Source organism: Ochotona princeps, chromosome 5 (genome assembly GCF_030435755.1).
Source record: "Ochotona princeps isolate mOchPri1 chromosome 5, mOchPri1.hap1, whole genome shotgun sequence".
Classification (NCBI taxonomy): domain Eukaryota; kingdom Metazoa; phylum Chordata; class Mammalia; order Lagomorpha; family Ochotonidae; genus Ochotona; species Ochotona princeps.
In genome coordinates this window covers 101,512,591-101,525,342 of record NC_080836.1, presented here as the reverse complement: position 1 = coordinate 101,525,342, position 12,752 = coordinate 101,512,591, and the positions used below count along the sequence as shown (strand labels likewise).

Below are 12,752 nucleotides of genomic sequence, written 5' to 3'. Positions count from 1 at the left end.
CCCTCGAGGGATTCCTTCACAATTTAACGTGGGGATTCTACCATGTGTTGCATGAACCACTTTTCCAACCTGATTTGAAATATTCAGGAGTTCAAGGATCTTCAGTGTAACATTAATCATGGTAAAAAAAATTAGAGAGGGAACACAAATCCCATCAGCTATGAAAAACCTGTTACATCTATAGAATGGTGGATTTGTAAAAAGATTTTTTTAATTTATTTTAAGAGCACGTTTATTGAGAAAGGAGGAGAAACAAAGAGAATCTTCCATCTACTGGTTCATTCCCCAAATGGCTGGAATAGCCTGGACAGAGCCAGGCAAGAACCAGGAGCTTTATCCAGGTCTCCCACGTGGGTGCAGATGCCCAAGCACTTGGGTCATCCTCCAGTGCTTTCTTGGGCACATTAGCAGGGAGCTGGATCGCAGGTGGAGCAGCCAGCACTCAAACCAGCCCCTCTACTGGGCACCTGCATCACAGGCAGGGGCTTAGCCTGCATATCACAACTCTGGCAACACAGACGGTGTTTCTTAGTTATGTAGATTCACAGGAGTAGATTCATATTTCCACCAGTGGAAAGTCCCCACGCATTGTTACGGTCAGGACAGCATCAGAAAGTTGACGCTAGTGGTACTGTATGAGGGAGGAGTCCAGCTTTGTGAATGTTTAGGTCTACCACGGAAACCATACAATTATCTGAAATACTCAACTGTTGTTATTCTGGGAGGAGAATCATGGGGACATTTATCTTCTGCATTATGGATTGATATACAACTGGAATTTTTTGAGAGATAAGCAGCAAGAGACTTCCTATCCGTTGGTTTACTCTACCAAATGCCCCCAGTGACCTGGTCTGTACCTTGTTAAAGCCAGGAGCCAGAAACCAATCCAGGCCTCTCACGTGGGGGCAGGAACCCTGTTATCTGAGCCACTGCTACTGCCTCCCTGGGTCTGCATTAGCAGGAAGCTGGAGTCAGAAAGAGAGCCAGGGATCCAAGCACTTAACCTGGAATTTCTAGTATGACTGTTACTTTTGTAATTTACACATCTTTAAAATGAGGATCAGTCATTAATATGTAAGGTATGACAGTGTCTCTAATCCTTATAATGCCACGTGGTGGCAGGTTACAGCCAGGGCCACACCCTATCACACCTCTCAGACCCACCTCCCGACACAGAGTGAATAGTTCTGATCAGATATGGGCTGAGGCTAGGCTCTCCCTCAGCTATTTTTCCTAGTGCACGGCTAGTTCTGCAGCTCACCCGGCCTCTACGAGGGTCTAGCTGTGTGCATGTATGCAGTAAACAGATCTGACGCTGATCCTCCAAGAGTGTGTCTCGTGATGTCCCCATGGGGTGCTGCCTCCATGACCTAAGATGCAGTGGAGGCAGGTGCAGAGTCTCCTGATCCAGAAGGTCCCAGCAGGTGCAGGCCCGATGGCATCATGCATGGGGCTCAGAAAGTCTTTACTTTCTGCACTGGAAGTCCATGGCCACGGTAGGTGGTTCAGAGGCTTTGGGAGGTGTGAGGGGCAGGTCCTAAAGCCTCCTCTGGGACTGGTTCTCAGGGCACTGACGTGAATGACACTTAGGTTACACTTGGCAGACTCAGGATCCCCTTGTGGGAAGAGGTCCTGTTCAAATGCACTGACTCTGAAATGCCTGCCTCTATGTTAAGTGAAATTGTGAATGAGGCACGTGTTCCCTCCAGAAATCGGACGCCTAAAAGCTGTTAGGTGGCTTATGGTAGCACCACTGTTGTTGGAAGGGTCAGTGAGTATTTCTGGGCATTGGCAGGATTAGAGCTTTCCTCAACCTCGGATAAAGCCCAAGAGTTTACAGCAGAGGTGGGTCCTCGTCCTGGGAAGGGGAGGGAGATGGCATTGCTCCTTCCTACTTAGTCAGCTCCAAGTAAGTAATTGGATGTATTGAATGAGTGAGGCAGTTGCACCTTCTCAGGGAGAGGTGCCAAGCATGTGGCGTCCTGCTTGTGCTTCTGGAGGAAGCCAGCTGCAGGGTAGCAGCTGCTTGCCAAGATCTGCTGTGATGACAGAGCTGTTTTGAAGTACCCTAAGGCTGTCAGATAAAGGCATAGCATGTCCCTTGGGCAGCTGAGATGCTGCTGACATAGGCACTGAACAGGCCCTATCAGTCCTGTCCCTGCCTGCTGGGTAGTTACTGATTGCCAAGTGGAAAAATTAATAAGTTCAATAATATCGGATGTGGGCTTCTTAACAGCTGGAGTCAAATCACTTAGGGTGTGGTGATCTACCATGAAATGCCTTTTGTTCTTTCCAAGTTTAAGAAGAGTCTAAATTGAGCCGGGTAAATTCTGCAGGCTAATCCTCTACCTATAGTGCCAGCATCCCACTAGATGCTGGTTTCAGTTTCCGCTATTCCACTTCCCATCCAATTCATTGCTATGGCCTGGAAAAGCTTGGGGCAATGTGTGTAACACACAAAAGTTCAAAACAATTTGGATGCCCAGGTAACTCAGCTAGCTGTCTCTTCCTGATAAGGAAGTGTGAAGCCAACCCCATACCTGAGGCCAAGTCCAGGTGTGTGAGTCTCCTGGGAGAGTCCGCTCTGCTTGTCCTGAATCCTTGTCTACTCCTAGTGCTGTCCGCCCTTCATGTATGTCATGGATTTAGTGAAAATCTCTGCATCAGGATCCAGGAGGTTTGACATATTTTGTCAGGTTCCATTAATTCATTGATCCTAGTTGGAACCAGAAGTTGGGGTACAGTTTGCTGTCCCCTGGTGGGCACGAGGATGGGCTTCTCCTGCCCTGGTTTGGAAGGACACATCCTGTGCTGCTGCCTTGTCTTTTTTGCCACCTGCCCCTCTGCTCCTGGCTTGTCCAGGTGTTTTTTCTTTGACCCCACCCCCTAGTCGTACTTGAACCCCCCCAAGAGAAACCTGGAGACAATCCTAGCTAAGTTCTTACTGTCCCAGAAATGGGGTGCAAGTTGGAAGGATGAGGAAAGGAAAGACATTCAATAAGGTTTGTGGTTATGTGCACAAACCACGTCACCTTGCACCCTTCCTTAACCAGCCTACCCTCAACCAAGCTTCCTTCAAGGGCTCACCATGGCTAGAAAGTGGGAAAGTTACCTACCCACACAGTCTAGAAGTGGTGCTCTTAGTCTCTAAGTGGTCTGTAACAATGACTTTTTCACTAAAGAGAAAACAATGACAAATATGATTGTACTTCAAAATATCTGTGAGAAAGGGAAGCTGAGATATGACTGTCTAGCCTGGAAATCAAGAAACCAGTTTTGGTTAAATAACTATTATTAGAATGGCTAAAATTAAAATCTGACAGTACTAAGAGTAGACAAAATACCAAACAAGTGGTAATCTCATGATTGGCTGGTGATAATGCAATATGGTATGGTATTTTGTTTGTTTCACTTTTAAGAGTTACTGGTTTGTTTATTTGGAAGTCAAAGTTGCAAGGAACATGTTAGGGCAATGTGAGAGAGAGAGACAGGAAGAAAGAGAACTTCCAACTGCTGGTCCATTCCCAAGATGGCTGCAACAGGCAGGGCTGAGCCAGTCCAAAGCCAGGTGCTGGGTCTACCACATGGGTGGCAGGGAACCAAACACTTGGACTATTTTTTGCTACTTTTGCAGGATGTTAGCAGGGAGCCAGATGGGAAGTGAAGCAACCAGGACAAGAACTGAGGCCCATATGGGATGCCAGTGGCTTTGCAGATGGCTGCTTTACCCTTTACTCCACAACTCTGGCTTTTTAAAAAAAAAGCTAGACTTAAATTTCAGCTTTTCATTTGGACCTAGCAACCCTCCCCTCAATCCTGAAAGCAGTTTCACATAAATATCTGTACTCTGATGACTATAGAGGCTTCATGTATAATAGCCAAAGACTGAAAATAGTCCAAGTCTTCATCAAGCGAATGATAAACACATCGCAGTACATCCATACAGTGAATACCACTCAGCAACAGAGGACAAACACCTACAACATGCCACAAGAGACACACCCATAGAGCATTCAGCCAGCTGGAAAAAGCCAGATTCAAAAGGCTGCCATGCAGGGATTCCATTCATGCGGTGAAAGTCCTGTGACCACGTAGGGAAGGCAGAACTACAGAGACCAAACTGGATGATCTGGGACTGGAGTGGAGGAGAGACTGTTTGCCAAGGTCTGCCTTGGGGAGCTTTCTGTTCTTTGTCTTGACTGCATTGCTGCCATGTGACTATGTATTTGTCAAAACTCAACAAACCTACACTTTAAAAATGGGGAATTCGACCTCAGTAGCGCTGACATTATTGGTACATGATCAAACCATCACACCCCCAATTCCTCTACAAATAACCATGTGGATTTTGGCTCAGCCCTATGCCCCTGCCCTAAGCTAGTCCCCTAAATTGATCACTCTTGTTATTTATGTTCTCCAAGGTAACAAGTGTGGTTTCTGGACTGTCTTTGCAAGCATCCATGACAGGAGCTCTGTGAATTGGAGGTGACAACGGAGCAGCCTGGGCTCCTCTGAGCCAGCCTAGGGCACTGACTTGAAAGCAATTGCTACCTTCTTTCCTTGTCTCCAAGACTAACATTTCCTTGCTAGCATAGGAGAGGATTATAAGAGAGAGCACACTCCATCCCAGTGTAGGGCATTGTTTCCATTGGCTGGATTCTCTGCAAGGGGCACATGGGGCTGCCATCCTTGGAGGGGTTGGCATGGGTCCTCTGAGACAACCCAGACTCCTGGATGAAATCCTGGTTGCTGAAATTGCCTGGAGTGCTGCTTCCTGTTTCTAGAACCAAATTCCGACCAACTCATCTGTGGCCAAATGCCTCTTCCATGTCTGTGAAAGCTGATGTCCCACTCCTGCCCCAGCCTGCCTGGGTTTACAGTGTTGGAGATTCCCCTGTTTAAGACAGTTTGGTATTCTTCTTGTGGATGCCACAGTCTCTCAGAGCTGACGACACCATACAGTGTAAGTTCTTTGGGCTCCTGGGCACTCTCTCTGGGTCTGCGAGCCAGCCCACAAGGCAGAAACTCTGTGATCAGAATGCATTCAATTGCCTCGCTTTATACTTTATTTGGGTTGAAGGGAAAATTGTGCCTGACATAATTTTGCTTTCCAGTACACAAACTTCCTCTCTTAATATTAGATCTCAACTGTTAGATGGGGATATAACTTCTCCATTAGAATTCATTCCTACCCAGCCATGTGACTGAACTTCAGTCTGTTGGACCTGTGTTAGGTCAAGCCAAAGACAGAATCCATGAGGACTAAAATTAGTGGCTAAACTGGCCTTCTGCTTATCACATGACCACAGCCCAGCTGGCAGCATAGCTGGCGATGCCATCTGCTTTGCAGTTCTCCATCCTGGAGCCCGTAGACCAGAGGGTTAAAACATTGGGCAAATGCAAAGACACCAAACAGCACTAGATTCAAAGCAAAGAAGAAAAGCCCACACTTCTTTCCCAATCCTATGAAAAGCAGGGTGGGGATAATGTGCAAACTTATCTGTATAAGGTGAATAAGGACCCTTCTCCTGGCCTTGACATTGGCCCTGTTGAAATGGCCAGCCCTTTTCCCTTCTTGATATATCAGTGAGTAACTGATCAGAATGACAGACAAAAGGAGCAAGAGGAAAATCATGCCAATGGCTCGGGCAGCGGTGCCGTTTAAGATGACAGGGCAGAAGGGTTCGGACTTGAACATGGCACCTGCTGTGGAGCTAGCACCCTCTATGAAAAACAAACAGACATTCTTGAGGACAATGATGGTCCACGTCCCAGCCAGAACCCTATACTTCACTGACTCCACAAAGGACAGAGCGGTCAGTGGCCAGCAGATGGCCAGGTAAGCATTGAGAGCCATCAAAGCCAAGGTGAAGAGAATCCCTTCTCCAACACTTAGCTGTGCCCCAAACACTACCCAGCATATGAGCATGGGGCTATGGGCCAGCAGGGCCCGCATGCCCTGGAAAACAATCCCCAGGCCACAGTAGGAGGAGATGCACAGGAGGTGATGGCAAAGGAGGAGGTAGCGAACTTGTTTCCTCAGCTCCGAACTCTGCCGCACGATCGCCACGACAATGATGGTGATGGACGTGGCAAAGGAGAAGGTGACCACATAGATAGAGGTCTTCACCGCTGCTTCTAGCCTCAGCCAGTCGGATATGTTGCAGAGCTCAGCAGACAAGTTCATGATTGTCAGGAGTGGGGTGGCTCCTGGAAGGGAGGAGAGCAGAAAGAGCTCAGTGTGCGTGGAAGCTTTCTCTTGTGGTCCGCCAGCTCTCTGACCTTGGGGTGTTTCCAGGAATGGAAGACACCTCCTTTGCTAGGGAGGATAAAACCAGAGAGGTTTCCTCTTCTCTTCATTTCAGGGCAGGGGCTTAGAGACAACCCTTGTGGGAGGACAGCTGCTAAATACACTCTGAATTCTCAGCAAACGGCTCAGACCAGGCCAAGGCCAAGCTGTCCATACAACCTTTTACACTTTGCATTGTGGTGACTTTGACAGTTCAGAGCACCAAGCAGAGTGCTATGAAAGTCAACCGACATGTACAAGGGGGCCTGGGTTCAAGTCCAGACTCCTCTCCCGATTCCAGCTTCCTGCCCACGTGTCTCTCCGGAGGAGCTGGAGATGACTCCGGCAGTGAAGTTCCCGCAATTCCATGTGGGAAACCTGAATTAATCTCCAGCCTCTTGGACTCAGTATGGTCCGTCCTGGCCATGAGGAGTATGCCAGGGGAAGCGGAAGACAGATCTCTCTCTGTGTCACTCTCTCCCCATCTCAAATAAGGTATACAATAAGTAAAATTACATTAACTGACCTCCACACACCTGCAAATACATCTACTCAAAGAGATGTGTGGAGTGAGGGAAAGACATCGACCCCTCCTTGAGGTCACTGGAGCCCTTGGATGAGCAGCATAGGTACCATTTATCAAGGACATTCACCAAGAACTTCTAGGACTCAAAGCCTGTTCTCATTCAGTGTTCACAAAGGGACGAAGTAAGGCTTTGGAGCTGGAGTCACTTGCACTGTGGAGCCAGGATCTAATTCGGGGCATCCCATCCCAGAGTCTCCCTCCCAGCACACCAGGAATCTTATGCCAAATGCAAGGTCCAATGAATGCTTTCTCTGGCTTCTTCAGTGTCATTTCCTCCAATGCACTGGACCGCACGGGAGAAGTATTCTTTCCATGTCTAGAGAACAAGAAAATGGCGCACCCAGGGAGGTGCTAGGATGGCAGGGAGGTGCTAGGATGGCAGGATTACTCCAAGAATGTGGCCCCCAGAATGGCAAGGTGTACAGAGTGGCCTCATCCAACCCTCTGAACTGGCAGGTAGAAGTTCTCTCCGTGAGGACCAACACACTCTGTGGCCCTGGAGAATCTCCAAATTACAGTGGCGTGGCTGCTGCTGGGAGAAACCACCTGTAGCTTCCCACGTACACTCCATCCAAGGTGACGGTCCCAGAGCCCTGGCTGCCTCTCTCCTTCCTCAAGACCCCAAGTATCACCTTCTCCCCGCTCAAGAATATTGCCATTAACACCTGGGAAATTGTTCTGTAACTGGTACAATTCCCTCAGAGACTGTCTCTTAAAATCCTGACCCCATCCCCATGAAGGTGTTCTGAGAGTGATGTCATAGAATTGGCCTGCCAACCAAGGGGAGGTATGAGCAAATTGGAGAAAGAGACAGAGATAAGGGAGTCACCAAGGCCCCAAGAGGCCACAAACAATATGGGCTTTGTTCTCATGTTTTCAGTTTCACTGAGATGCTCTGCATTTTAAAAAAGGATCGATCTCTTTGAAAGGCAGAATTACTGAGAGAAAAGACAGAGAGGGAGAACTTCATCACTAATTCACTCTCCCAAATGGCTGCAATGGGCAAGGCTGGGCTAGCCTGAAGCCAGGAGCCAGGAGCTACCTTTGAGTATCCCATGTGGATGCAGGTGTCCAAACACTTGAGGCATCCTCCACTGCTTCCCCAGGTGCGTTCACAGGGAGCTGGATCGGAAGTGCAGCAGCAGGGACACACGCCAGCATCCACGTGGAATGCTGGCACTGGACACTGTGGTTTACCCCTGCGCCTCAGACCCAGCCCTGATGCTCTGTATTTTCTGTCCATGGAGTTTGAAATCCCAAATCATCCCCTCTTATCCATGTGAGCTAAGATGGATGTCCAATCCATTTTATCCTCTAGCTTTTGACATATAGAAGCTGGGCCTTTAAAGAGACATAGAGAATTCTGTTGATCTCCTAAAGGGAAAATTGCAATAGAGACAAATTTTTGCAACTTCCTTGCCAAAGCACCTCATGAAACCCCTCCAAAATACACAGTTCTTATTTCCTGGGTGTGGTGCCATCAGCCTGGATGAAGACTGTTCCTGTTCTGATGGCTTTTTGATGCCACTCTCATGCTTTTTGAACTCTAGGCACCTGTTTTCTCAGTTCTGCATTTCGCCAGAGAGGAACAGAAAATGTAACAATCAGGCCGGTGCTGTGGCACAGCACGCTAAACTTCTGCCTATGTTACTGACATCCCATATGGGCTTAGGTTCTAGTGCCAGTTCCTCCACTTCTGATCCAGCTCCCTGCTAATGCACCTGGGAAAGCAGCAAAAGATGACCCAAATGCTTAGGCCTCTGCACCCACATAGGAGACCCAGAAGAAACTCCTGGCTCCTGGTTTCAGATCAGCTCAGCTCTGGCTGTTGCAGCCATTGGGGAGATGGGGCAAATTATCACGTGTTTTACTCATGTACCAAACGGGTAGGAAGGCCGGGTGGTGCTAGAAGAGGGTGGTGTGGAAGGAAATCACCGTGGCCTGGCTTAGTCAGAGGAGGCATCAAGGAGGAGGTGAGCCCTACTCTGAGGACTTTCACAGAGGAAAACTAGAGCAAGCAGGGTCGGCAGAAAGAGTGGAGGGGAGAGGAGGTGTGCAGAGCACCTGGGGGGAAAACAAGAGCCAGGCAGAACAGGGTGGGCTGCAGGGAGGGACTTGGTTAGGGCGCTCATGACACCAACGTCAGGGCTGGATCTGAAGGGCTTCAGATCATACTAAGGGTTAAACTTAACCTTTCGGCCAATGAGTTGCCTCAAGGAGGAGGTTAAGCATGGACAGGATACAGCAGTGATGGTGAGGAACATGGCTCTGTCGGCGGAGTTGTTCAGGTACCCAACACCACAGGTAGCAGTGTCTCCCAGCCCCACACTTGTCATCAGGTACCTGAGAATGGCTCCCCATGGGTCAGCCCAGCCTGAGGCACCCCCCCCAATGCCCGGGAGCTTGCAGGGGGGACCTCAGAGGGAGGGGAGAACTCGGCTCTCAGAGTAGGGGTGCCTTCCCAGTGAGGCATACTCACCGTGAACCCAGCAGCCGGAGCGATCAGCATCAACAGAGAACTCTGTATTCTTCACAGCTGCTGGTGGAGGCCAGCTCGGAGAAGCAGAAACTTCCACAAAGAACTCCAGCAGCCTCACCCACAGAACAGATCTCCCCCTCGTCTTTAGTGAGCTTCCCAGCTGTTGCCTGCAGAGGACTTATCCTGAGAGGGGAGAAATCAGTCGGGTCCCAGAGGCTCTGTCCTCCCAGAGACAGGAAGGCAGGGAAAGGAAGCACAGTGTTTGTTTAGTGCTGGAGACTTGACATCTAGAATAAGCACTTACTAAATATTAGCTGTGATAGTTGGCCATCTGGAGACCGCTCCCAGAGGTGGCAGGGAGCAGCGGGTGAGGCAGAAACCCCTGGGCTCTGTCCTGTCCTGCAGAAGAGCGAAAAGAGATCCCTTCACCAGGGGGCCACTCCCCGGGCAGGGAACTTTGTGAGTTTGGACCTGCCTCTTTTGTATATCAAGAGAAACTGCCCAGCTTTTGTACCCATTTTTTTAAAACCATTATTCTGACCACAGTTTGGATCCACAGACATTTCGCAGGACTCCCGAGATTCCTGACACTGGTAGAGGTACCACCCTGCTTTCCCAGAAGCTGTGCTTATCCAAAACACCCACAGTGAAGACATCTTCAAAATCGGGGTGCACACACACCTCCCGCTGCGTCCAAGAGCATGAGACACTACGCTACTGGGGAGAGGCCCAGGGAAAATTGCCAAACCCAGAACACTGCGAGGGTGAGAACAGTGGTGAGAAATCTCTCATATTTTACTTTAGCTGAAAAGCACCTGTGACTGTAACACGTCACAGTGACAGCAATGCTGCTGTGGACAAAGGAGACACCATTTAATGACACATTCCACTGTCCTCTCAGAAAGGCCACCAGCGAGATCTTGGAAAATATATCATTAAAAAAGGTACACACAGGGCTCGGCACATGGCCTAGCGGCTTAAGTCCTCGCCTTGAATGCCCCGGGATCCCATATGGGCGCCGGTTCTAATCCCGGCAGCTCCACTTCCCATCCAGCTCCCTGCTTGTGGCCTGGGAAGGCAGTTGAGGACGGCCCAATGCCTTGGGACCCTGCACCCACGTGGGAGACCCGGAAGAGGTTCCTGGTTCCCAGCAGCACCAGCCCGTTGCGGCTCACTTGGGGAGTGAATCATCGGACGGAAGATCTTCCTCTCTGTCTCTCCTCCTCTCTGTATATCTGACTTTGTAATAAAATAAATCTTTAAAAAAAAAAAAAGGTACACACAGATCCCACCACTTTTTTTCACATCAAGATGGATTTATCTTTTCATTCCATTTCCCATGAATTTTCTGAAGTTAATATATAAGTTTGCATACATTAATATGAAGATGAATTAAAAATAAAGCGTAGGAGTTGTGCAGGATTTCAGGAAAAAAGTGCTCAATACTAACTCTGGTGATGTCGGAGATAATAAATAACATATTTCACGATTTTTACTAGAAATCTATAGAATGTCTAAGAAATAACAGGGTACAGGCTAAAAATACAAAACTGACATTTGATCCCTCGGGTGGAGTGCTCTGCATTGCCACCTGACTAACCAAACCCCACAGCAACACACTCAATAGATTCTATTCAGTCAGCCGGTGAACTCTGACTACCTGTGTGCCCTGGTGTGGATTTCAGTACCGCGGTACTCCAGCAATTGGTATTTGCCAAATCTCTATCTTGAATCTTGTAAGTTACCCGGCAGGCAATACACTTACGTCCTTCCTCTCTCGCTAGATGTCAAAGGTCAACGCATCATCAATAAACCACAGAGAGCAAACAGAGGTCTGTGTGCTGCTGAGTGCACCATGCAGTGCCAGCAGGATTTCCCAGAACCATAGAGGACTTTCCTTGGGTCGGCTGGTTTGTCTGCATTTACTTCTGAAATATGTGGAAGTTATTTTAAAGTTCCTGCTTCCCTTTTCACCATACCGTTGGTTGTCCAAGCCATTCACTGCCTTGAACTCAGATTCACAAAAAGTGAGACCATGAAATACTTGGGTATAGCAAACTATCAAAAACTCCAATTCCTATTACTGCCCTCTAGTTTATATTATTGCCTATGTTATGCAACGTGACTACCTACCTTTCGCTTCAGATTTTCAACCCGCTCTGATTTTAAATGTCCTTGACACTGAGCCTGTGTCTCTTTGTTTAGGTCACCATTAAAACACTGAATGTTACGTCTGAATGATCCAGAAGCAGAGGCCAAGTAAGGCCATTTGCTGTTACACAGTGGTAATTTGTAAATTCCCACTGGGCCCCCAGGAATGTGTGCCATGGTCAGAAAGCAAGCACAGCCACCAGAGGGGGCAGATCTGCTTGTGCGGGAGGAGGGTGGTCCGCCCGGAACAGAATGGGCCAAAGGGGAGTAGGGACTGGGGTCTTTAGCTTCTGTAAAAGGGTCTGTAAGAAGCCTCATAATCCAAGAAGCATGTTCTGCTTGTAGGACATCCTTTAGTAGGAAACAACACACCGGATCCTGAGCAGATCACTTCCTGGTGAGATTAAGATGCCTATTCACTGACCCTAACCCCAGAAACATAATGCACTGAGACCAGACATTGTGAGATTTAACAAATACTGAAGGTGCTGGGGGGAAAAACCATGCAAATAGAAGGATAGTGTTCTTTTAGAAGCCATGGAAAGGAAAGAGCAAGAACTCATCCATTCATCCCTAACAACGAAGTAAGGGAAACCCTGATTTTGTGATATGCCAATCCACCTGACAAGTCTGCCCCATGAGCAGAGAGGTTGTGCTGAGGCTGCCACAGTATTATGTTGCTCAGTGGGCACCTACCATGAGCCAGGCACTAGCAAAGCACCCCCAGTTAAAGGGGGAGATGGGACAGAAGCCTTGCCTTCTGGAGGCACAGTTTTCAAAGGGAGACAGACATGGACACAAACGGCCTCAACACTGTGAGTTAAAGGCTTTACCAAAGAAGCTATCAAAACTCAGAAGGAACACAATCTTCCTGGAATGTTACAGAAGACCCTCTCCAGGACATTGTCTCTAGCCAGCCTTCCACCCATTCATTCAACATGTGTGTTTTTATTACACCTGATTGCTCAGATGCCATGGACAAGGCCAATCTGGGGGAGGTTGGAGTGTGGAGCACATTACCAAGAGAAACCCAGGATGGCTCCTTAGGGCCACCCAGTCCCGCTGAGACCAGAATGCCTTGGTGGCTCAACCTGCAATGTTTTTTGTCTTCTTTTGGTACCCAGAGCTCACCTCATGACACCAAAATGCCAATTCATGGTTCATTAGCACAGCACAGTGACTTCCTGAAAGGATCAGACAAAAATCAGGTTTCTGAAAATTCCATATCAAGCAGAAACCAAAGTTAA

General features: G+C 48.4%; 1 protein-coding gene across 1 annotated transcript; it reads right to left on the bottom strand.

Annotated features, from left to right (window-relative positions):
- Positions 1 to 5,075: 5,075 nt before the first annotated feature.
- LOC101524367 (uncharacterized) lies at positions 5,076 to 6,364 on the bottom strand. The gene has a single exon (XM_004577209.2). It carries the CDS (start codon positions 6,185 to 6,187, stop codon positions 5,276 to 5,278), a length of 912 nt encoding a protein of 303 aa, XP_004577266.2. The 5' UTR covers positions 6,188 to 6,364; the 3' UTR covers positions 5,076 to 5,275.
- Positions 6,365 to 12,752: the final 6,388 nt, after the last annotated feature.

What these genes read in the sequence shown, in the direction of transcription:
- LOC101524367 (XM_004577209.2), bottom strand. Translation starts at nt 6,187, where the DNA reads ATGAACTTGTCTGCTGAGCTCTGCAACATATCCGACTGGCTGAGGCTA.